General features: G+C 53.6%; 12 protein-coding genes across 12 annotated transcripts; 6 read left to right on the plus strand and 6 right to left on the minus strand.

Annotated features, from left to right (window-relative positions):
- Positions 1–455: 455 nt before the first annotated feature.
- On the plus strand, positions 456–1,424 carry BJY04DRAFT_212291 (uncharacterized protein; the record flags this gene model as incomplete). Its single annotated transcript, XM_073714542.1, has 2 exons — positions 456–934; positions 989–1,424. The coding sequence occupies 2 exons, from the start codon at positions 456–458 to the stop codon at positions 1,422–1,424; spliced, it is 915 nt and encodes a 304-aa protein (XP_073577061.1).
- Positions 1,425–1,892: 468 nt separating this feature from the next.
- On the plus strand, positions 1,893–3,014 carry BJY04DRAFT_212292 (uncharacterized protein; the record flags this gene model as incomplete). Its single annotated transcript, XM_073714543.1, has 2 exons — positions 1,893–2,351; positions 2,412–3,014. 2 exons carry the CDS (start codon positions 1,893–1,895, stop codon positions 3,012–3,014), a joined length of 1,062 nt encoding a protein of 353 aa, XP_073577062.1.
- An 800-nt stretch (positions 3,015–3,814) lies between these two features.
- BJY04DRAFT_212293 (major facilitator superfamily domain-containing protein) lies at positions 3,815–5,444 on the plus strand (the record flags this gene model as incomplete). The annotated part of the gene is made up of 4 exons (XM_073714544.1): positions 3,815–4,118; positions 4,163–4,292; positions 4,343–4,900; positions 4,949–5,444. 4 exons carry the CDS (start codon positions 3,815–3,817, stop codon positions 5,442–5,444), a joined length of 1,488 nt encoding a protein of 495 aa, XP_073577063.1.
- Positions 5,445–6,174: 730 nt separating this feature from the next.
- BJY04DRAFT_212294 (Zn(II)2Cys6 transcription factor) lies at positions 6,175–7,577 on the plus strand (the record flags this gene model as incomplete). The annotated part of the gene is made up of 3 exons (XM_073714545.1): positions 6,175–6,260; positions 6,305–6,480; positions 6,526–7,577. 3 exons carry the CDS (start codon positions 6,175–6,177, stop codon positions 7,575–7,577), a joined length of 1,314 nt encoding a protein of 437 aa, XP_073577064.1.
- On the minus strand, positions 7,571–8,772 carry BJY04DRAFT_337 (prenyltransferase-like protein). The gene has a single exon (XM_073720165.1). The coding sequence runs from the start codon at positions 8,582–8,584 to the stop codon at positions 7,667–7,669; it is 918 nt and encodes a 305-aa protein (XP_073577065.1). The 5' UTR covers positions 8,585–8,772; the 3' UTR covers positions 7,571–7,666.
- Positions 8,383–10,325, minus strand: BJY04DRAFT_332 (pyridoxal phosphate-dependent transferase). The gene is made up of 4 exons (XM_073720149.1): positions 9,932–10,325; positions 9,530–9,876; positions 9,028–9,480; positions 8,383–8,981 (listed from the first exon to the last, which is right to left on the minus strand). The coding sequence occupies exons 1-4, from the start codon at positions 10,227–10,229 to the stop codon at positions 8,733–8,735; spliced, it is 1,347 nt and encodes a 448-aa protein (XP_073577066.1). The 5' UTR covers positions 10,230–10,325; the 3' UTR covers positions 8,383–8,732.
- Positions 10,326–10,770: 445 nt separating this feature from the next.
- On the minus strand, positions 10,771–11,358 carry BJY04DRAFT_175474 (Alpha/Beta hydrolase protein). The gene has a single exon (XM_073709327.1). The coding sequence runs from the start codon at positions 11,266–11,268 to the stop codon at positions 10,777–10,779; it is 492 nt and encodes a 163-aa protein (XP_073577067.1). The 5' UTR covers positions 11,269–11,358; the 3' UTR covers positions 10,771–10,776.
- A 477-nt stretch (positions 11,359–11,835) lies between these two features.
- BJY04DRAFT_204288 (SDR family NAD(P)-dependent oxidoreductase) lies at positions 11,836–12,881 on the minus strand (the record flags this gene model as incomplete). The annotated part of the gene is made up of 4 exons (XM_073713470.1): positions 11,836–12,095; positions 12,149–12,428; positions 12,496–12,747; positions 12,834–12,881. 4 exons carry the CDS (start codon positions 12,879–12,881, stop codon positions 11,836–11,838), a joined length of 840 nt encoding a protein of 279 aa, XP_073577068.1.
- A 675-nt stretch (positions 12,882–13,556) lies between these two features.
- BJY04DRAFT_212299 (Six-hairpin glycosidase-like protein) lies at positions 13,557–16,172 on the minus strand (the record flags this gene model as incomplete). The annotated part of the gene is made up of 2 exons (XM_073714546.1): positions 13,557–16,065; positions 16,111–16,172. The coding sequence occupies 2 exons, from the start codon at positions 16,170–16,172 to the stop codon at positions 13,557–13,559; spliced, it is 2,571 nt and encodes an 856-aa protein (XP_073577069.1).
- A 955-nt stretch (positions 16,173–17,127) lies between these two features.
- BJY04DRAFT_212300 (major facilitator superfamily domain-containing protein) lies at positions 17,128–19,010 on the plus strand (the record flags this gene model as incomplete). The annotated part of the gene is made up of 5 exons (XM_073714548.1): positions 17,128–17,311; positions 17,361–17,979; positions 18,026–18,110; positions 18,157–18,790; positions 18,841–19,010. The coding sequence occupies 5 exons, from the start codon at positions 17,128–17,130 to the stop codon at positions 19,008–19,010; spliced, it is 1,692 nt and encodes a 563-aa protein (XP_073577070.1).
- Positions 19,011–19,397: 387 nt separating this feature from the next.
- Positions 19,398–20,669, plus strand: BJY04DRAFT_212301 (ankyrin repeat-containing domain protein; the record flags this gene model as incomplete). Its single annotated transcript, XM_073714549.1, has 1 exon — positions 19,398–20,669. The coding sequence occupies one exon, from the start codon at positions 19,398–19,400 to the stop codon at positions 20,667–20,669; it is 1,272 nt and encodes a 423-aa protein (XP_073577071.1).
- Positions 20,670–20,854: 185 nt separating this feature from the next.
- Positions 20,855–22,736, minus strand: BJY04DRAFT_175480 (ATP-binding protein). Its single transcript, XM_073709328.1, has 3 exons — positions 22,650–22,736; positions 21,471–22,606; positions 20,855–21,426 (listed from the first exon to the last, which is right to left on the minus strand). Exons 1-3 carry the CDS (start codon positions 22,675–22,677, stop codon positions 21,016–21,018), a joined length of 1,575 nt encoding a protein of 524 aa, XP_073577072.1. The 5' UTR covers positions 22,678–22,736; the 3' UTR covers positions 20,855–21,015.
- Between the last annotated feature and the right edge of the window lie 428 nt (positions 22,737–23,164).

Below are 23,164 nucleotides of genomic sequence, written 5' to 3' on the forward strand. Positions count from 1 at the left end.
TCCTCCGGGCTCTATCCGCCACCTGATACACACGCAGATACTGCATGAATCTCGATCCGATGGCTCTCACGATGACGAGTCTCGATCCGGAGCTCCTGATTTAAGCTCTTGAACCGGCACCATGGTTCTGTAGATTCATGATTCAGGTCTTTGGAGGTTGTGCCAAGAGGACATGTAGGGTTGCACCCTTACTGCCAAGGGACTAGCTACGTTCAAGAGAAACATTCATCTCTTTTGTCGAAGATGATTCGCTGCTGATTGTTCAAGCCTGTTCGAACTAATCAACGCGATGCAACAACAACCACGAGGCGCAGCAGGCAGCCGTTAATATAGACAGTAGAGCCGCCAGAAGAACCCACTCCTGTCTAAGCCACAGCTCCGGTTGAGAGAAACACAAAACAGCCTGGCGACGATAGTTACAATTGCTCTTTGCCTTAGTTGTTAGGCTTAACATCATGCCAACTTCTACTGTAACCTATGGCTGGACGCTGGCCAACGCCGGCCCAGCACCAACAGTCTACTCCCTCCCTCCCTCATGCACAGAGTCCCACTACCTGATCGCCTACACCACAATGTCAGACCTCCCATTGTTCGAAAACACATGCACCGACAGACTCAAAGAGTACAAAACCGAGTGTCGCGACATGCCCACAGACACGGCCCTCCAAGCACAATACTCCACCGGAACAGGACTCGTCCCTATCTGGTCCCCCGGTCCAGCGTGCCCATCCGGCTGGAAGACCGTCGGGTCGATTGCGAATCTCGGCGATCGCACTGCCATTACCTCTTCTGGAATCTTCACGAAGAGCGCCTCGTACCTCGACGACGGGCTCGACGGGGAGATCAACGAGGACATACCGTACATAGTCGAAGCCCAAGACGCAATCGGGATGCTCCTCGATCCAAGCGAGACGCTCATCGCATGTTGTCCAAGGTACGTACACACCGCATTTCCACCCTCATACACAATCAGAAACTGAACATACAGCTCCATGTCCACCGGCGAACTCGGGATTTGCCTCTCCCGCCTCCCCTCGCAGTCTGTCAGCACCGCCTGCGCGACAATGTGGGGGCCCCCCGAGGACTTTGAACAGGTGTCAACGACATACTTTATCAACGGGACCACGACGACGGGACTCGTGCAGCTTCCGCAGACCACGCGGCCACCGAGTACTATCTTCAGCACGACCTTTGGGTCTGCCGCGACGGAGTTGATTGCGGTGAGTGCTGTGGAGCCGCTGTGGCTGCTGCATAAGCCGTCGGACTTGTCGAGTCAACCGACTGCAGGGGATGCTGAGGCGACTCCAACGGGTGCGGCGGCGACAGTTAAGATGGGGAGATCGGGCTGGGGGCAGGTGCAAGCTGTTGCAGGGGTGTTGACGGTTTCGCTGCTTGCGGGGATGGCGATGGTTCTGCCTTGGTAGCTGAGTTGTTGTTATGGGTAGAATTATTGGGTCTCTCAATGTAGTATCTTGTTTAATATCAGAATGTCTTGTTATGAATGAATATACTTTCACAGTGTACTCCAACTATTAGAGATAGTGGAGATATATATAGGTGGTACAACATGCCCATTCGACTCATGCTCACTCTAGCGCCACTATACAGTCTAAAGAATATTCAAGTCATTCTCTAACCACAACGCCTTCACTGATAGCGCTATATTCAACCCTCCAGCCTCCATAAAACTCAACTCATGAACTCGATAATTCGACACGCTCCGTCCAAATGAGGCTCGCAAGCTATACCGAACTGGTGCTAGCAGGAACGGTGGGGAATTAAGTGGAGACACGATTACTATTCCAATCCCGCCTATTTTCTCCTGTCTCTGTTCTACGGACTATTTCCTTCCTCACCTAACCTCTCTCTCCTCCTCACCTCTCATCACCCAAATGCCATTAAAAGAGCCCTCCCGCCTGTGGACCAGCTACAACGCCCTCCGCGGCACAAACTTCACCCACCTTACCCCCGCCCAAGTCCCCGTCCCCAACCTGTCTGGAAAATGGATCATCATCACAGGCTCCAACAACGGCATCGGTCTCGAAGCCGCAAAGGCCTTTGCAAAGGCCGGTGCGAATCTAATCCTCGGCTGTCGCGAGCCGCCAGCCTGGGAAACACACCCGACTGCCGCTGTGGCGGCTTGTCAGGAACTCGCGCGGGATGCAGGCCATGACTCGGTCATCGAGTGGTGGGAAATCAACATGGCTGACTTGAGTAGCGTGGAGGCGTTTGCGGCGCGCTGGAATCACACCGGCCGGGGGCTGGATATCCTGTGCAATAATGCAGGGATGGGCCCGCCGATGTCGGTGCAACCGACGTTGACCAAGGATGGGTTTGAGATTCTGCACCAAGTGAGCCCATTATTACCTTCTCTCCGTGTATCAGAAACAGAAAGCTAACTACTGATGAAGGTCAACTTCACATCGCATGTCCTACTGACACTGCGGCTCCTGGACTCGCTCGCTAAAAGCCCCTCCCCCCGGATCGTCTGCACAACATCCTGCTTCCACTTCCTGGGCAAGTTCGACCTGGCGCACTTCAACTTCGAAGTCGGCAAGATCGGCAGCTCGTACGGGAACAACAAGCTGTATTTCCAGATCTGGGTTGCCGAGCTGCACCGGCGCCTTGTCGCAAAGGAAAAATACCGCCACATCACCGTCAACGGGATCAACCCGGGGTACGTGAACACGGGGATCTGGACGAATCCGCTGCCCGAGATTGCGTTTACGATCGGGTATCCGTTCTTCCGGGCTCTGGCGACGTTCTTTGCCATCAATGCGCAGCAGGGGAGTTTGTCGATTGTTTATGGGGCTACGAGTGCGGAGTTTGGGCCTGATCCGGGGGTGCAGGGGGTTGGGGAGGTTGGAGGGAGGGGAGGGGGGCATTATATTAACAGAATTTGGGAGGCTGAGGCGATGCCGCATTGTGCGGATGAAGAGACCAGACTGGCGTTGTGGGAGAAGGTTAGTGGGGAGTTGAAGTTGGGGGAGAGGGGGTTGGATGCGATTTTGTAGGTAGACTGTGTGCTTACCGAGGGTATAATGCACATGTTCACTGGACTTTGTAGCACAAAACTAGATAGAGCTACAACACCAGCACCCGGTAGTATAGAAGACCCATGAGTAGACACTAGACCACACTGTCGGATTGGGACCGTGCGCAGCAAAGCTGGAGCCATTCTCTGTCCTCTAAGGTTGTTCAACTCATGACCAACCGCAATCACATTCTGGATAATAAAGCGCCAGCTCTGGCCAGCGAACCTAGGTGTTGAAGACCCAAATGCCGATGACAGCGTTCTACTCGCTCATCCAACGGGTGGTTAATTGCGCGCATATGCCACAGGATCACGCGCCGCATGCTGAAATCTGGGCACTGTCAGAACCTTATCTCCCAATAGCAATCCCTTCAAAAGGCCGGGGAAATAAGCCCAATATAAGCCACCGAAGAGGGGAAGGCCAAATCATGGTGAATGTCGATCTCGACCATGGTCGCTTCCCCGCAAAATTGGGCTGTTCCCGCTTGGCGAGCCTTGGACAGCTATTTCCAGCCCGTAACGCTTTTGCATCATTGGCTGGTCTACCACGAACAATGAAGCTACTGCTAACCGACTGCAGAAATCGGTTGTCGTATTGGGCGGGTGAATGTCACCTGGGATCGACAGACAGGGGCTACGACCGTGACGGCGTCCCCGGATGGCCCCCACCTGGGCATCGTGCAGAAGGTCGTATTCTGCTTTGCTTTTTGACCTGCTATAAAAGAGCCTTCCCCAGTCGTCGTCGATCTTGACTGTTTGACCTTTAACCTGCAAGCTACCATGGCCAAAGAGGAGATCCACGTCCATTCTGAGAACATCGACTCGGCTGCCGAGTATGTCGGCGACAGTCAGCAATACACTCCTGAGCAGGAGCGACAATGTCTCCGTCGCGTCGACCTGGTGCTCATGCCCGTCATGTTCGTCACCATGGCCCTGCAGTACATGGACAAAGCCTGTCTAACCGGCGCCGCCATGTTTGGCATCCTCACCGATCTGGACCTGGTGCAGCTGACTCGTGGTGGCCTCGACATGACGCGGTACTCGCATGCCACGATGATCTTCTACTGGGGATACCTACTTGGGAGTGAGTTGACTGCCCGCCTTGCATCTTCGCTGCTAACAACACAGCACCCCCCGCCGTGATCCTCGCGCAGAAAGCGCCGCTGGCAAAATACGTCAGCATCATGATGACCATCTGGGGAGGCGTCACCGTCTGCACGGTGGCGGTCCACTCCTGGCAGGGTCTGCTGGTGCAGCGGTATGTTTGCTACCAAAAGCTCGGGTATGACAAGCTGACCGGGGACGTAGGTTCTTCCTCGGATTCGCCGAAGCCAGTGTTTCACCGGCCTTTTCCCTCGTCACGGCCATGTGGTACCGGCGCCACGAACACCCCCTGCGCATTGCCATCTGGTATTCGTCCACTGGTCTCGGAACCCTCGTCGGCGCGATGCTGCTGTACGCCATTGGCGACATTGACGGCGCATTGCCCGCGTGGCGGTACCAGTTCATGATCATCGGCTGTGCGACCAGCATCTGGGGTATCGCATTGTGGTTCCTGCTCCCGGACAACCCGATGACGGCTCGATTCCTCTCGCCGGAGCTGCGCAAGGTGGCGATCATGCGCATCGCAGGCGAGCAGATCGGAATCGAGAACAAAAAGGTGAAGAAGGAGCAGGTCCGCGAGGCGCTGCTGGATATCAAGACGTGGGCGTACGTGACCATCACGTTCTTCGGGATGCTGGTCAACGGCGCCCTGACTGGCTTCGGCACGGTCATCACGCAGAGCTTTGGCTACTCCGAGGTCAAGACGATCTTGCTGATTGGGGCTGTCGGCGCTGTCAGCTTTATTAGCTTACTGAGTTCTGGGTCAGCAGGGACATTCCCTTGTTGTTTCTATGGCTAACAATGTGGCAGGATCATCTCGGTCTTTATCAAAAACATGCGAATCTACCTCGCCACCTTCGCGTGCTTCCCCGTCCTCGCCGGCGCCGCCATGGTCTGGCGCGCCAACTGGGCGCAGAAGATCGTGCCCCTCTGGGGCATGTACCTGATGGGTTTCTTCCCGGTCGTCTACGTAATGACGCTGTCGCTCGCAACCGCGAATACGGCCGGCCACACCAAGAAAGCCGTAACGGCGGGCATGATGTGGGCGTCGTACTGCATCTCGAACGGCATCGCGCCGCTGCTGGTCTTCGGCACGGAAAAGGAAGAGCAGTACCCGACGACGTTTAAGATTGTGATTGCGTCGTCGGTCATTGCGGCGGCGGTGCTAATCGCGCTGCGGGTTTATCTCACGCGCGTGAATGCACGGCGGGATAGGGAGAATCCGGTGGATGAGGACGAGGTGCTGGCGACGGCGTTGCTGGATCGAACGGATAAGGAGAATTTGAACTTTCGGTATCAGATGTAGGCTAGTTTGGTTCGTTCTTCTAGCTGTAGCATATAGTCCGGAAAGCATGAAGGACTGCTCGATCATACAAAGTCAACGCGAGTATTTAAAAACCACGAAAGCGAATATTGCAATGCTGATTCCAGCTGCACGGAAATGCAGCTGATATACATCGACGCGGCAGCAGGTCTAGCGGATTAGTGTCCGCTAGTGCATGCAACTGCAACAGACGCTGAATACATAGCGAGAGCGACAGCTAGCGGGACGAATATTTAAACCTACATCAGCCCTTCTTCGTTGACATCTCGTCTATCTCTTTGTTATTAATGACCGCTCCGACCGATGTTTGGTTCCCTGGACAGAAAGCGCTCGGCCTCCCCGGTCAAGATGCAGCCTGCAGCCTGCAGCCTGCGGTATTCCAGCTCGGGCTGCCCCAGGTCGTGGCCTCTTGATACACGCTCTATATTGTGGCATGGACGCTCCAGAAGACGACAAGATGTGAGAGGTCAATTGTGACTCTCGGAGAGACAACGGTGGCTGAGGTCTCAGCGAGATTAGAAATGGCCCCAAGCAGAGAGCCGAGTCTCCACTTTGGAATGAAATGATTTGGAATCTCTGAACGTCAGAGTCAGCACCGCTTGACAGCTGCAGTCGCCCGCTGGCTCTGGCACTGAAGAGGCAGTTTTATAACAGCGGGTAATTCGACAGAATTGACTTCGAGTCTCCAGCCGATTGAATCTTCTGCTACATCATGGCGATGCTTGTGGCCTGCGAACCGTGTCGCCAGCGGAAGAGAAAATGCGACCGTGCAGTCCCTACCTGCAGTCTCTGCAAGAAGTATGTCCTCCTCCATCACTCTGACCCCTACTTATAGACTACAGACGCGATCGCCAGTGCTTCTACCCCCCTCATCGGCTGGCTAGAGATCAGGAGGTGGCTACCGCGGGGCAAGTCCCGCAGTGGGAACTGGATCAGTCGTGGGCTCTCCACGCTCCAGACCTCCCAGCTTCATTTCCCATTACTGCCCGATGGTACATGCCGCGATTGATTAAACACTGTATGTTTCCTGTACCATACCCCTGAGCCAACTCTAACAATGCAGTCTGCGAAGGACTGGGGGTCTCGCACCTCCCCGTCGACCGCAACAGCACCGCCTGGCACATCCAAACCCACTGGCTGCAAGGCGCCCTGTCCGATCCATGTCTATTCCACGCTACTCTCTACGCGGGGTCGTCTCATTTCGACCTGCAACGCGGGCAAGGACCAAGCTCGATCACCCTGTTCCACCAAAGCGAGGCGATCAGGCTGCTGAACGAGCGGCTGTCCGACCCCAACTCCGCCGCCGACGATCGGACCATCGTGGCCGTCACGCCCTTGGCCATGTTTGCCGATCTCAACGGCGACCAGAATGCCGCCAACATCCACAAACAGGGGTTGTGGCGGCTGGTTCAGATGCGGGGGGGTATGGACCAGCTTGGATTTGACGGTCTTCCGGGAGTACTTATCAAAATGAACACCGTCGTCTACAATATTGTCTTCGATCTTAGCCGCTCGTCCGATCAACCAGGGCCGCCTCCCATGGACCTCGAAAGAAGAATTTTATTACGTCCGCCGAAGGAATCAGCTGCTGTTGAAAACCTCCCGCTAATCCTGAACATCTTCCACGACATCTACAACTTCAAGCTAGACTGGCACTCTAGTGAAGAAGGATCGCCAGAACAGCAAACCGACCACCTACAACCCTACAGCAGCGCCGTGCCCTCCCCCCCGGGCCTCAACGACCCAGTCTTCCACTGCTGCCACCTAGCAGCCACCATCTTCCACACCATCGTCTCCGAACCCCGCTCACCATCTTCCTGCACCAAGATCGACGCCCTAGCCAGCGACCTCGAAGCCTCCCTCGCCCTGACCGAAACCGAGCTCTGGCTCCGCCGCATCCCCGCCGTCTTCAGCTGGGTGTGCCTGACCGGCGCCGCAGCCGCCAGCAACGCCCGCTCCCGCATCTGGTTCTACTTCCGGCAGGCGTCGGCCGTGCGGATCCTCAACGTGCGCAACGAGCCGTCGTACCTGGATGAACTGTGGGCGCACTTCTACTGGCTGCGCAGGGTGCGGCTGGCCGCAGGTGGCTATGTGCAGCTGCAAGACGCTGTCTGATGGCGCGAGTAACGAATTACGTCTATACGATACATACAATAATCCTAGATGAGATACCCAATACACCCGTTCTATACAGAGAAGAGCCCTCACTGTTTAGCGCTCATAGTCGTCCTCCACTCCTTCAACATCTGCACTAACTCCCCCGAATGGCTATGCTCGGCCTTTACGTAGCTTTTATTCCCTTTGCCAAACGACCACGCCGACGCCTTCATCTCTTCCGTGTCGTAGGACGGACAGACATCGAAGAACGTTTGAATGCGGTCATTGAAAGCCGGCATATCATCCTCATGCAAGCGCAACGCATAAAACGCGACTCTGGAGATCTTGCCTGTTGTAAAATCCATCGTAACAGCAAACGTCCCGCCAGAAGAGGGGAAGTTACGCCTGATATCACTCCAGAGGATATCAGACACAGAATCCGCACCAGCAAGAGCGAGATATTGGTTTGCTAAATCCCGGGTAAGGCCACCGGGGGTGCGAAAGTAGATGTTCATCGAGTTCTTCTCCAAATCAACAGCCGTATGCCGTACTCCAGTTAAGCCGAGTGACTCGAATTGCTTCTGCCGAGTCTTAATAGCATTCGGTACACCCGGGATATTGAGAAGGTCAGATAAAGGCCGCACGCCGCCGAGGAAAACCCAGAACTTCACGAGACCCTTGGCCGAGTCAAAGTCTGCGAGTTGTTGACTTTCCTCGCCGTAGAGATTGGCCCAGGATTGGATTAGGTCGCCCAGCGTACTCTCTTTCGGCATGAGTCCGGCCTTCCTAGCGACGGACACCATGTCGACAGACTGCCGCTCGTAGACGCGGTAGTTGAGGGCTCCATCTGGCTGATCGGTTGTGCGCCAGAGCACGCTGCCACGGTGAAAGCTTGTGTGGAAGGTCGAGAGGACTTGACGAGTTGCTGCTTCTGAGTAAGGCACGTTTAGGGCCTTGCAGGCTTGTTCGAGGTCTGTGAGGAAGCGCTCGGCGGAGAAGGCTGAGGGGGTAGGTTCGATTGCCATGGCGAGCTGATGTGTACCGTCTCTTAACAGGAAAACAGTCTCTATACTCTTGATTATAGAATATCTTATATAGTTCGCGGCGGACTCCGGGTATCCCCAATCCCAAATAGCCTACTGCCCACGTAAGCGTGCATGCAGCAGGGCAACTCTACAGCGCCGCAAAAACCTTCTCGATCACACCTTCGAGCCGCTCTACTATCTGTTCGATCTCCGCTCGCGTGATATTATACGCCGGGGCGATCTGGATGATATCGCCGTTCTTGCCATCTGCTACTCCAACGCCAGGGATCACCGATATGCAATGCTCAGCCTGCAGCCCCGTCAGATGAACCCTTTGCGCGATACCGCTTGTCACCGGGAAGGACTCTTTGGTCGTCTTATCTTTGACAAATTCGAGCTAGAGAAGTCAGTCTTCGCCTATTACAGTGCAGGAGGGTGCTTACAGCCCAGAACAGCCCTCGCCCGCGGACATCCCCCACATGCTTGTGCCCGGCTAGTCGCTCCTTCAGCAGCTGCCCCAGATAAGCGCCCTGCTCACGAACGTTCTGGAGAAGGTTATCATCGCGGATGATCTTCTGCACCGCACAAGCCGTTGCACAAGCTATCGGGTGACCCTGGTATGTCTGGCTATGCGTGAACCTCCCCGAGCCCTGGCCTAGAACATCGACCACCCTCGAGTTAATAAGAAGGGCACCGACAGGCGCATATCCCCCGCCTAGACCTTTCGCAATTGTCTGTAGATCTGGCACTATGCCCTCCTGTTCCCACGCGTGGAGGGTTCCTGTCCGGCCCATTCCCGACATGACTTCGTCTAGCACCAGCAGTGCTCCGTGGCGATCGCATACTTCTTTAATCGCTTTGAAGTACCCCGGAACAGCGAGCACACATCCTAATGTCTACTCCCGTCAGAAAAGATCCAATCCAAGAGTATGGAGAAGAACATACCGTCCCCGCCATCGTCTCCGCCACAAACGCACACACCGTCTCGGGCCCAACGCGCTGGAACTCATTCTCCAATTCCTGCGCTAAACGGGCAACATACTCCTCTTCACTCTCATCCCTCCACATATCCCGATACGGATAGCACGGCGAGACATGCGACGTGTTCTGCGCGAGGATAGGCTCGTAGATCGCTCTCCGCGCTTTATGCCCCCCCGCCGCGAGAGAACCGAGGGTGTTGCCGTGATACGACTGGCGGCGGGCAATGAATCTCGTCCTTTGCAGCTGTGGCTGTGGGAGTTCAGTGAAGTACTGCCGGGCTAGTTTCAGTGCTGCTTCAATTGCCTCAGTCCCTAGAAAGTGGTCCATCAGCCCTGGGTATCTACGAAGTAACGTGGGTTTACAAACCAGAGCTAACAATAAACACCCTGCTCATCGCCCCATTTGTTGACTCGGTAAGAAACGTCGCGATCTCTTCTGCAGCGGGAACAGTAAAGAAGGGCGAGTAGACGTAGGCTGTCTTATCCAACTGCGCGATGATCGCCTCTTTTACTCGTGCATCATTATGGCCGAGACAAGCGACTGCCGCGCCGCCGCTGGCATCGAAAATCCTTCGCCCGTCGTTAGTCTCGAGGTAGTTTCCTTCACTCCGGATGATTTCTGGCGGGGGGGCGTCGATCTTGGTGTAGAGAACGGAGGGGGGCATTCTGTTGAATACAGTTACGAGGAAGCAAGCAGAACAGATAAATACAGGTAGAGACTTCAACCAAGTGATCTCTTCATCTTTATCTCCTGCTCGGTCGGCGCGGGGGCTTGGAGTAACTGGACGTGACGGCGCAACGAGCAAATCGGCATCGCGCCCGCTTCTTATCGGTTTGATTTCACACGCGTCGGTGCATTCGGCCTGTTACAGTCCAGAGCGTGATAACCTGTGTACACGGAGGTGAAACCGGTTGGATTCCAAATGTTTGCTATAGCATTGAGTACTATGGCAGGTCAGCGGCGCCGACTGGTCGGAACCCCGAGTTGCTTGGCGGAATACGCTTCCTAAAGGGTCTAAGCTTGAGTCAGGAGAATGCTCCGCTTGTTTCTGCGATACGATTACGCTCGGTGTTTTGAGAGATGGGCTGGCGCTAGGATTTAAACAGTGGGGAAGTTGTGGAGACCTCGGACATATACTGGACTTTACGGGCCTACTCTCAGTATAAAGTTGTAGAAATCTAATTGAATTTAGTACCAAGTGAGCAGGCTGGCTACTCCTTCAAGAACTGCCGAAACCAGGCAACAGTGGCGTTCTTCGCGCGGACCATCGCCGCCCTCTCCCCCTCCGTATTCTCATCCCCCCGGATAAAACAAGCATGCACCACCTTCGGGAAATGCTGATAATCAAACGGCAGATTCAGCTCCATCAGCTTGTCAAAGGTATACCTCTTCATCTCAACCGAATACGCCGGATCAATCTCCGGCGCGAGAATCTGCACCGGGACATCCACCTCGCCGATATCCTTCTTCGTGAGCAGCGACGGATGACCAAATGAGATAGCGTCAACCAGTGGAGCCTCCGCATGCTCCTTCGCACCGAGCCGGAAACACGCCCATGCACCGTAGCAATAGCCAACCGCCCCAACTTTCTCGTAGCTGTGCTCTTCCCTTATAGCACGCGCGCACGCAAAGATCTCTGGCTCGCGGATCTCGCGGCTATTCCACTTTACAAAGCCCTCGACATCCAGTTCCTCGAATTTCATCTGGCAGATGAGATCAAAGTCGAGGACCTCACCGCCGAAGAAGTCCGGGACGTAGACGGTGGCGCCGATCTCGCGGGCGAAGTGGTCGGCGAGCAGGCGGATGTTGGGGAAGGTCCAGCCGAAGAGGTCGGCGATGAAGAGGATGGCAGTCTTGCTATTGTCGCCGGTGATGTAGACGTCGTTGGTGGCGAGTTTGGCAGTGCGGCCGGTGGGGGTGCCTTCCCACTGGAAGCCTTCGAAGCAGCATTTGGAGAAGGACATGATGCAGGAGGCAGGGTATTGAATTGGCTGTTCTTGTTGGATAAGGAAAGGGGATGCAGGTGTGTTTATACCATGTATCCGTCGGCAGAATTATAAATCAACCAGTATATCTCTCCGCACACTGCACTAGTAAAGCTTGGTGGAGCAGGTCGTGGAGGTACCGGACTTAGGTCGGAGTCAGTCAGGTGGAGAGTACAGTTCTGGGTTACAGAGATGGACTGCATATCACTGGTTCTATGAGCTGCTCTCAGCTTCCGGATCTTAGCCCTCACCATGCTCATCACACGTTAACCATGAATCTTCCGCCTAAAACAACCTCACAGTAGTGGTAACCGCAGCATCAATCACCAAACTAGCCCCATTGATATAGCTTGCCGACGGGCTCAACAAGTAAGCAATCGTATCGGCCACTTCCTCCCCTTCGGCCACCCGCTTGATCGGAACCATTGCGTCAATCATCCCCCTAACCTCCGGGTTGCTTTCGAGCTCAAGATCAAGTAACGGAGTACGAACCCAGGTAGGGCACACGGCGTTGCAGCGGATCCCCTCGGGGGAGTGATCAAGACCTGCAGCGTTTTAATAGATGCGTAAGCATGGGGCAAAGTAAGCTGAAACAAACCCGCCATCTTCGTCACCGCCATGCAGGCATGTTTAGAGATCGTATAGCTTCCTTTTCCCGGCAGACCGGCAAAGGAGTTTGCAGAGGCGACGTTGACGATAGCGCCGCGGCCAATGTCGCGCGTGCCGTTGCGGCTGGTGAAGGCTTTGGGCTCTTGCTTGCGTATTGCGGCCGCTTGGGCGCGGCAGCAGAGGAGCATGCCGCGGGCGTTGACATTCATCATGTTGTCGAAGATTGCAATGTCTGTCTCCGCGATGGGCTTGTGGACGGCGTTGTTAATCTACAGTGAGTGTTTATTAATGAGTGGCTTCTGCTACCTGAGTAATCGGGTCATTCAATGCACTCACACCCGCTGCATTGACGGCATAGTCAATCCGCCCGAACTTGCTCACGACAAACTCTACCATCTCCTTGACCCTCACTTCGTCCTTGACGTTGACGACAAAGTATGTGGACTCGTAGTTCGCATTGGTGGCATACTGCTTGCTTTGTTCTGCGGATGCCTGGGCCGTCTCTTCGTTCATGTCGGCAAAGACTACAGCACGGGCGCCGGCTTCAGCAATTGAAAAGGCGGCTTGCTGGCCAATGCCACGGCCAGACTAGATATTCAAAGTCAGTTGTCTCTCCTCATCTTTCTCCTTCTATGACGTTCGGTGAGTTAGGCGGGCACTGAGCAGGGGCTTACACCAACAACAAGGGCGACACCATCGAGACGGGCACCTGAGATGGTCATTCTGATGAATGTTTGCAAGTAATAGGGTGATTGAAGATTGAATCAGGCGATGCCTTACCACAATTGAGGTGTACATGAAGAAGAAAAGAGGACGAGAAGATGGCCGGATATTCCAAACTCATATATACTCGGATCATGGCGGGCTCGGCATGGCTCTGTGGCAATTCGCCAGGTAGCAAAGCTCCATAGAATTCGTCTTTAGGATTGTGACATGGCCAGTATACGGACCGGCCTGTCAGATATACCGTCTCTCCTTGTTCGAGCTCGTTGTTTAGACAGTCTGACTGGCCGAGATACGGGCAATGTCCAGGCTGACAGCATGAAGGATCAACATGGAGTCCTTCACCACCTTCCCAGTCCCCAGTCTCAATTCCAAACCGTGTGTGCTCCCAACTTTAGGTCGGCTTGGCGAATGACCGATGCATTTGTCTTGCGGGCATAAGATAACCGCTGGCTTCTCCGTTGCTTACGATCGCCACCCAGAAGCTTACAAACTTGCGTGCACGATGCTAGCTCTGCTCGTCAAGAGAAGGATAATCTAGGGGCATGAGCATGAGTTGAACAGATATACACATCACGGCAGCTGACCAAACAGCCTTTTCGTCTTTGAAACCCGGCCAACACCACCCTTGGACTATCAGACTGATGCAGAAGGGCGCATGTAGATTAACAAGATTACAAGGGCTCTATCAAGCTTACTGTGACTGTTGAACAACTGCCGCCAGAGATCTTCAGCTGCAAACCCTCCTCTCCACACCCCTCACGGACTACCTCCCCGTTCAACCAACACTTGCTAGCAGCCAGCGACAACCTCACTGCACCCCTCGTACCCTCCGGCCCACAAACCTCCAACTCAACCTCAGTGCTATTCCTACCAATACTCCAACTCGCCTCAATACCTCCATGCGGAGTCGGTACTCTCCCCTTCACCCAGCTCAAGCCAGTATGCGTAAGCGTAGGCCAAAACTCCCACTCCCTATACCCCGGCTTCGTTGGCTGTATGCCCAGAAGATACTCGGTAAAGACATACGTCGGCGCACCGCCCCACGGATGCGCATGAGACGTAAACAGATCCAAGCCGGGCCTTCCATCCGGATAGACGTATTCCCAGGACGTGCCGGTGTAGTATTCATCCTGCGTGACCATTGCAGCCCAGAGACCGTTGATGAGGGTATCTATCGCTTCGCTTGTAGCGGTGTCAGAAGGGGTACGTCTTGCGTGGATGAATATGGCTTCAAGTAGAAATCCGGACAGATTTGGAGATAGGTTTGTCGAAGGGTCGGAGGACGGGGTGTCGGTTGTCGTTTTGTAGCCGATTCCAAGACGCAGTGAGGACAAGGCTGCAATTGCCGAGGCTGTTTGGGATTTATTGGCTGCGCCGGAGAGGATGGCGAATGCCGTTCCTGGTAATGAGGATTCATTGATCGCTGTCAAGCTGGAGCTGTATGTTCCGAGGTCATTGCTCCATAGATGCCTGTTGACCGCAGATGTCAGGTTAGCTGCAATGGCATTCCAGTACGATGCTGTCGCGGGTTCGCCAACGACTTCTGCCAGTCCCGCCATCTGGGTAAAGGTGTGAGCAAGTAGGGAAGACGCAGCGGTGCCCTTAGGATCTCCGATGAAGAACATTCCGCCCAGACCTGCCGTAGCAAGACCAGAGTCTTGATCAACAAGGGGCATCATAACCTCGAGGCCAGTCTTGAGTTGTTTCCAGGCCCGCTTGATGAATTCGTTATCTCCAGACTGAAGATAGAACCGCGCAAAGGTGTTCAGGAACTGCATCTGGTAGTCCAACAACCCATAATCCTTGTAGATGGCGGCGTATTTTGGCGAGCCCCCCATTGCAGGTGACATTGCGAACAGCCCAGCACTGTGCCCAGAAGACTCCTGTCGGTCAAGCAGAAACTCCAGAGTTCCCTTGATGTACTCATTCTGGTACGTACTGAGACTCATGATGCGCTGTGTATGGACAAAGTCGCCCGACCAGATCAGTCTGTCGCGCTTCGCACCCTCGACACATAGCGAGCGATCGTTGGTCTGAACGGCATACTCCTCGAGGATAGACGGGTCGGTCATTGGGTTTGAGTATGTCACCGTTCCATTCTGAGCTCGGACAAGAACATCCTTAACGTATGCGGTCTGGTCCTGGTAGGGTCCGAATCCCCATGTTCCAGTGTACACACTACCAGTGGAGAACCGGGGGCTCACCATCAGTTGCAGCTCGCTTAGGGCCACGGTAACAGGTCGGTGATTGTCGATTGACACGACGTACCCTTCAGGTGTGATGCGTGTTGCGATGCGTATCCACTCGCCTTCCTTGACGTCGAATTGCAGCGGGTAGTAACTGGGCTTTCCCGTATCGAGCGAGGTCTGGTTGACAAGGTTCCACCCATAGCCCGCGATCAAGGTATTGGGTGGAAGTAGAGTGCGATTCGTGTTCAAGAAGGTTGACTCAGACGGATACTCGCTGGTCAGAAACAACGAGAGACCGAACCCTTTCGGGGATGTAGCGATCCTCCATCCAGTACCGCCACGGACTATCTTTGTCTCGAACGTGATAGTATAGTTTGAGTAAGTTGCTCCAAATACCGACTGTGCAGATTGCTGTCCACGGAGTAGCGCCCCGTCGGGAGTGACTTCCCAAGTCGAGGAAGCTGTACCTTTTTCAATGCACGTCTCTTGGGCACAGCGAGCGCCGAGCGCCCAGATCTCATTGTAGAGGGGATCAGAACTTTCAAAGTACCCCGGGAGATCATCTAAAGGTGTCCGATCGGTAGAGGAGCGAATTCCAACACTGCAGACCTCAACTGTCGAGTTGTTGTTGAGAAGCCTCAGACTCTGCCAGCGAAAGCCAGCCTGCTGGAAGAATGACTCGATCTCGCCGGCGGCTGTGATATTGAAGGTTTCAACACGAAAGGTATTGGATAACCCATTAGCGAACGTCCATGGACCGTCCCCAAACGGATGATCAAGTCCCGCTTTGGCCTCGGAGTACTTGGCCTCTATCTGGACGGGGCCAGAGAGTGATTGTACCTCAAAGAATGGATGTCCGCTTGTCTCTGTCCCATAGTCGAGGGTCAAGAGGGGGTTGGCTGACGAGAGATTGAGGCATGCTGAGTCGCCATCGTAACGGTAGAAGTTGTTGCCGGAGTGTTCATAGTACTCGGGGTGCACAATTACTCCACTGGATGTGATTAGCTTTGGTGTGGACGAGCTACAGAGTACTTACCTGGCAACGGCTTCAACGGCGAAGGCTAATAAGAGAGCCTTTGCAGAGTGTAGAAAAACCATGTTGGCAGCCACAGTGCTCTGATATCCCACTTCCACACGTCGAGGCTCATACTTAAACAGCTCTCCCCCACTGTATCATCGGAAAGTGGGCGTTTCCTCAGTGTAGAATACACCGAATGGTCTCCAACGTGGAGCCGATACAAAGGTTGGGGTCCCCAAATGCAGATTGTCTGGGGTATTTTGCTAGATACCCCCCGCAGCCTTTTAACGCTAGCAGCACTGGCAGTAGTACATTGTGCATGGCGCTTCTCCAGCAATAGAGTCCGGCAGATTGAACACGCTAAGCTCCGAGCAAGTCGCCCCCAGTTTCCCCGAACGCGGTTGCTTGATCTTGCTGGGGAGCATCGGATATGTCAGCTTAACCACCCGTCCAGATTCGCATCCATGGACGCAAGGGGTAGCATTCTTCATCACTCCAAGATAAGTCTTAGCCTTGCGATAGGAAGTAGATCAGGTTAGATCCAGGTCAGCCAAGGCCTCGGTCGGTCTTTTTTTTTTTCTTTTTGGCTGTGGCGTGGCGTCTGTACATGCAAAGGGAGACTTTTGCCTGTCTTCTGATTTCTCACTAAATCGCTCATTCCATGCTCCCTCCTTCATTTCAGTCACATCCAAGGCGATTTGTATCAGATGACCTTCCGAGTTGCCATTTACCCGGGTTAGGTCGTGCGATTTTTGTTGCTGGAACACCCCCTTACACCTGATCCAGAGAGACTCTTTCCTGTACCCAGCCATCACGGGCAATATGAACCTTTGACAACGTTCAATCTCAGAATAGGAACTGCATAAGGTCGGTTAACGTTTAGTCACACTGATGTAGTAAGGTTGATCGTCCGCCAAGCAAGGACCTTGGGGGTAGGGCTGCCTCGACAGGTACTCAGTCTCCCTCATATTTCAACCAGCTGTCAAACCAACCTTAAGCCTAACTCAGATGGTCTAGACCAGCCGATGGTAAGGAATGTTAGACTGCAATACGCCACAGTCACGCATTTCAACCAGAGACGAGATTAAAAGCCTACAAGGCCCGTTAGAAGAGATTGCCCCCGCGCAAGTATTCCAATCACCGCGCACATCTCTGACCAGTTTCATGGAGGTCAAGCACGAGGTTGAGGTGCTTGAGCGAGATGTTACACATCCTCCAGGTGAGGCCTCTTTCATGTTACAATCGTATGCTCCCATTGACTCGTGTAGGCACACAACTCTGGTTCTCCAGCACAGAGCCAAGACAAAGCTGGCTGCAGATTCGACACAAACTCATCAACGACTCGAATCCAGCCTTATCCACTGATTTCGTTCCCAACGACCCTCTTAATTGGCCAGCATGGCGCCGTGATGCGGTTCTATACGCCGTCGGCTTCTTCAGCTTTCTCTCCGCCGCGTTAGCCCCAATTCTAGCCACGGGCTTTCCAGAAATTGCAGACGAGTTCGGTGTCAGTATACAGCACGTCTCATACACTATCGGAATTTACATGTTAGGGCTCGGTACTGGCGCCGTCATCTGGTCACCAACCGCAACCCTCTTTGGCCGCCGGCCTGTCTATGTTGCAGGATCCACACTGCTGATCGCCTCTTCTGCGTGGGCCGCTGCTAGCCCTACGTATGTCAGTTTAATTCTGGCTCGATTTGTGCAGGGTCTTGCGTCGAGTCCTGGCGAGTTCCTCGTGTCTGTTACCATATCCGAGATCTATAAACCGCAGGAGCGCGGGTTTCGGCTGGGCATCTACATGCTGCTTCTGGCTTCAGGAAAGAGTCTGTCTCCGTTGATTGGTGCTGGGGTGATACAGAGCTTGAATTGGCGCTGGGTGATGTGGTACGTGGTCCATATAAAACATCCTCGAAAGTGCTAATCGGTGCAGGATATCCACTGCGGCATCTGGTGTCTGTTTCAGCGGCCTATGTATCTTCGGCAGGGAGACATACTGGGCACGACACGATCAGAATGTACGTCAAGCCGATGGTATATGTGTTCTGGCTAATTCTGGTTAAGAAAGCTACAATCATTCTAGGCGTACGCAGCCCTGGTGAAACCTACACCGACGACCTGCGCATATCGCCTCCCCTACGTTTTCGGCAGACATTGCGTCCATGGAATGGCCGCCTGCACGCGGCAAGTTGGTTATCGTTAGCAATAAAGCCGCTGCACCTACTCAAATCACCACCTCTCCTGTATTCGGCGTCCGTATACGCGCTCTCGCTCGGTTGGTTGGCCGTACTAGCAGAGACAATAGCACATCTGTTCCAGTCGGTCAACGGATACGGATTTACGCCAGTCCAAACCGGACTACTCTACATCTCGCCGCTTATAGGAACGATCCTCGGTAGCGTGGTCGGGGGCAAGATCTCTGACATCGTCGCCTGTGTAAAGGCCTACCACAATCGCGGAGTATACGAGCCTGAATCCCGTCTCGTCATGATGATACCCGTGGTCATCTCAACCACAATCGGTCTTGCAGGATACGGCTGGAGCATCGAAAAAAGCGACCACTGGATCGTGCCGACCGTCTGCTTCGGCTTGATATACTTCGGATGTATCCTTGGGAGTACAGTCGCCGTGACATACTGTCTTGACTGCCACAAGTCTTCGGCGATTGAGGCGCAAGTGGTTCTGAGTATTCTCAAGAGTGAGTTGACTCTATTCCAAGTCGTGCTTTGCAGTGCTGATAGCATATAGATCTCCATGGATTCACCTTCTCGCTCTTCGTCGTCGACTGGGTCAGGGCATCTGGACCGCGTGATACGTTTCTGACCCTGGCAGGACTCCACCTTGCGTTTCTTGTTACGACAGTGGGTGTGTATATGTACGGGAAGGATGTTCGCAAATGGATGAGGAGGAGGGTGTAGTACCGGTTCAGCCTGTCTAGATCTTGAGCAGTAATCGAACAGAGTAATGCAACTCCTTCCTTTTGCCAGAGCTGCTGGTCGCGTCTTCCTACTGAGGAAAGAGGGCCCTTGGGTCGTACCTTGCTCGTTTCGGTCTGAGAGTTTCTTGAAATACGCCAATAGGTTTCAGACCTTGTTACAGTGGCATTACCTACTTCCTTTGATCACAGTCCAACAGACTGTGAGGCCAAGTGGGGTGTGACCTTTGCGCGTTTGACGAACGACAAAGATGAAGGACTACTTGTTTTCATCTCGGGTTCCATGTCTTTGAGTCCAGTGGTATCAGAAAGCATAAATAAGTGCCCGGCAGATCGCAGTGTCGCTATCCTCACTCAACCATCGCTCAACATGGCACGTTTCAATCTCTTCGATCTACCAGCTGAGCTTTTGCTCGACATCCTGGAGCAATGCCGAACCGGTGACCTGGCTGCCTTTGCCAGGACCTCCAAAACATGCCGACAGATTGGCGTTAAAATCCTGAAAACTATACCCCTTGAGCAGATCATCCAGGAGTTTAACCAGGCTAGCCTGCAGCGCGATAACAAGACGGTTCTCAGCTTGCTTCCATTTATCCGACATGCCAATAAAACCAACCCGGAGATTGGTTTCCAAGCTCTTATCCAGATTTGCGGAGGCTCTTGCGGAGAGGCCGTCTGGGAACTAGTCAAAGGTGGTGTCCCAATCTTTCGCCCAGAAGACGAGACTGAGACGTCGCGGGCGATCGACGCTGCGCAACGCAACCGATACCCCGGGCCTCTGCAAGCGATCCTAGATTTCTTGCCAGTGGATGGAGACGGAAGGTTACGTATTCCATCCAAACAACGTTTTGTCCGAGGCCAGAATGGCCATGAAGCTTTGAGAACCGCGATTGTTCACGGAAACACCTCAGCGGTAAAGCAACTGCTACGGCAGGGGGTTGACGTCAACCACGGTCCTGGAGATCCTGTGTCGTTCCTCGCGCTGGACCAGTGGCAAAAGGGACCATTCGAGTGCTTGCTGGCCCATGGAGCTGACATCCATACCCGCAACGAGCAGGGTTTAACTGTGTTGCACCTTGCCGCGTCAAAGTCGGACTTGACCAAGATCAATATACTACTAGACGCAGGGGCGCGTGTCGATGATACTGAACGGCTTGGCCATACTGCTCTTCTAATGGCTGTCGGACATGGTCACGGAACCATCGCAAAGCAGCTTCTACAGCAGGGCGCGGATGTAAATGCTATAAATAAGTTTGGCCGCAGCGCGCTCTCAATCGCCGCTGCAATGGGCCGCGACAAACTAGTCACTTTATTACTGGAGTCTGGGGCTGATGTACACCAGATCTGCCCCGATGGGTACACAGCTCTCTCCTACGCCGTTGCAAGCGGCAGCCAGGAAACCAGCAAAATTCTGGCCAAGGCTTCTGGTGTGGCTTTTGACCCTTCTACACTAGGGCACGGTCCAGTGGATTACACCCAACTGCGATTATACGACAGAACGATTGCCAGCCTTCGTCCGTGGATTAACAAGTTATCGGAGCATACTGGACAAACTTTCGCAGCTAAAACTCGCGATGATATTGATTGTGTTTTGAGATTTTTCATGATCTATCTTGCATTCTCTTGGACCGGACCCAACTAAGTACTATACCAATGTACAGCGTGAGTTTACCTAGGCATTCAGAACATCAGACCAAATCCATTCATTTATATTAACTGTCTCCACGCAGTTCCCACTCTAGTGTTTCTATATGGTAGAGCTCAACCGGTTTAATGTATCTCCATTGTTGAAGAAGCACAGTAGCATATATCGTACCTAATCACCGTGTACGACCAACACTGCATTGTGCCTTCGTGCCTTCCTAGGCTAATTGCGTCGGCTGGACTGAACTACACGTATAGCTGTTTTTTCGAGCAGCATCGTGGCTGTAGTAAATCCGTCAAGTTCACGGGATGAGTATATACAAGTTTTAAACACTCCATACATCCTATTCCTTCTCTTTCTTCTTCTCAACCGACAAATACGTATCGCCACCCCGCTTATGCACCTTGATCTCGAACTCGCCTTCCATAAAGTCCTTCAGGCGGAGTTCGGTCGTGCGTCCCAAGCCCTCTATCTCGTCGAGCCGCTCCAACGTCGCCTCCAGATGTGCCTCGAAATCGGGGTCGCTGACGACTGACCGAAAGGCGTTCTGCATCGGCACGGAATCCGCTCTGACCACGGCATCGGCGTCGATTGCAATGATGTTCATCTCATCCAGTCCCTTGATCAGGTCCGGTCGGGTCATGAGCTCTTGCACTTTGTGCAGCGCCATCCCTGGTAGTCCGGAGACGTAATGTGGCCGGTTTGGGTCTTTTTCTAGCTGGACCAGGGTTTTACCGAGGAGCAATGCGCCGGACTAGACTGTTAGAATGGAATGCAATAGTGAAGAATAAGACTTACTGCAAGATCTTGCTGGTCCTCGGCTTTATCGTCCATTTCTGCGCCCATGATCCAGCATTTGCACAGCAGCCAGCGCTTTTCCTTTTCGCAGATGGCGTTGCATGTCTTGAGCATATCTTTTGACCGTGCCACTTGATCCAGGAAGATCAGTCGGCCGCCGACCAAGCTGTATACCTGGTCTAGAATACTAGCCGGTACATCCTCTTTAAACGCGGTTTGTCGGTATTCCTTGACTGCCTGCACGGCCATTGGCTTCGAGATGTCCTGAATGTTCATCACCTGCAATCGCGTCGCATGCAGTCGAAGCATTTCCGTTGTCCGATACTGATCGCTCGTAAAAACCAGTGTAACAAGCCCACTAGCCGCCCACATCTCCGCCCGCTGTTGCAGCAGATCCATCAAATGCTGTCCCTCAGTATTATCCGGCAGATAGTGCAGGTTGCTAACAATGAGAATCAACGGCTTATCACTAACACTCTTCCTCCGCAGTGCAACCTTCTCCAGCTTATTCAACGCGCGCTCAATATCCAGCAGCGCCGTGGAATCCCTCGGGCCGCGAATACTAAACATTCCCCCGATATAATCCTCATGGTACTCATAGTCAATCGCCTTTCCCAACCGCAGCCGAAAGACTTCAATATCCCCATGCGCTTCGAGCATCCCGACTCCATCGCCGTGGATCTTCTGCATGGACTCCAGCAACATGGAGGTCTTTCCGGTCCCCTTCTCCCCGAAGAGCAGATAGTAGTGACCCTTGACCTTCCCACTAACAATCGCATCAATAAGATTCTGCTCCGGACGCACAATCTTGAATTTCCGCTCATCCTCATCAATCCCCTGCTCGAGGGTATACCCATGCTGCGCGAGGGCGGCCAGCTCCAGCGACGAGAAACCCGGCGAGAAGGCATTGTCGATTTTGCGCAGCACCAGGCGCTTGTAGAAGACGTGGTAGGAGTACCCTCCGATACCGAGCATCAGCAGCGCGGCGATGGTGGTGGCGCCATTTTCGAGGAATTTGCGCAGAATTCCGGGTTCTTCTTCCTCGGCGGCTCGTCTGGGGCCGCGAGTGGAGGGTGGGTGGACGCGCCATCCTCCTGTGCGGCTGGGCTTGCCTTTGAAGAGGCGGTACCAGATTCCTATATTTGTTAGTTTTGTGTCATTTGCTGGAGAATAACGTACCGTATCGGTCGACGCGTATTCGAGGCATTGCAGGTGCTCCACGCTGAAGGAGAGGAAACGTGGTTGCCTGCAAAATCTGGGGTTGTGCTTATCGTCGTCGCCTGAGGCAGAATTATCGATAAGGCTAGGAGGCAGGGTCTTTCTTGACGCATCCTCACTTTCTTTTGCTTTCTTTTGTTAGAATGGATTGTTCTCAATGTCTCCCATATATCACACAAGCAGCCACACACCAGGAAGCACGAAATGATGAGGGTGGACCATACCCTGCGAGTCAAGTGCTCCCACATCCCAATGTCCACAACAATAGTGGCTTGAAATATGTTCGCTCTGACATATATCATCTGATGAATTATTCCAATACAACGAATTAAACTCCCAAAGCCACTGCTATACAATCAGATAAGATGTCACCGTATCCTCCGCGGATCCCGAATGGAACGATTGCCACCGATCCATTGCACGCAGCTCGGGTCCCGCGGACCTCCGCTTTCAACACCATCGCTTGGCTATAAGTT

This window comes from Aspergillus karnatakaensis (assembly GCF_047715665.1).
Source record: "Aspergillus karnatakaensis strain CBS 102800 unplaced genomic scaffold BJY04scaffold_1, whole genome shotgun sequence".
NCBI classification, from domain to species: Eukaryota; Fungi; Ascomycota; class Eurotiomycetes; order Eurotiales; family Aspergillaceae; genus Aspergillus; species Aspergillus karnatakaensis.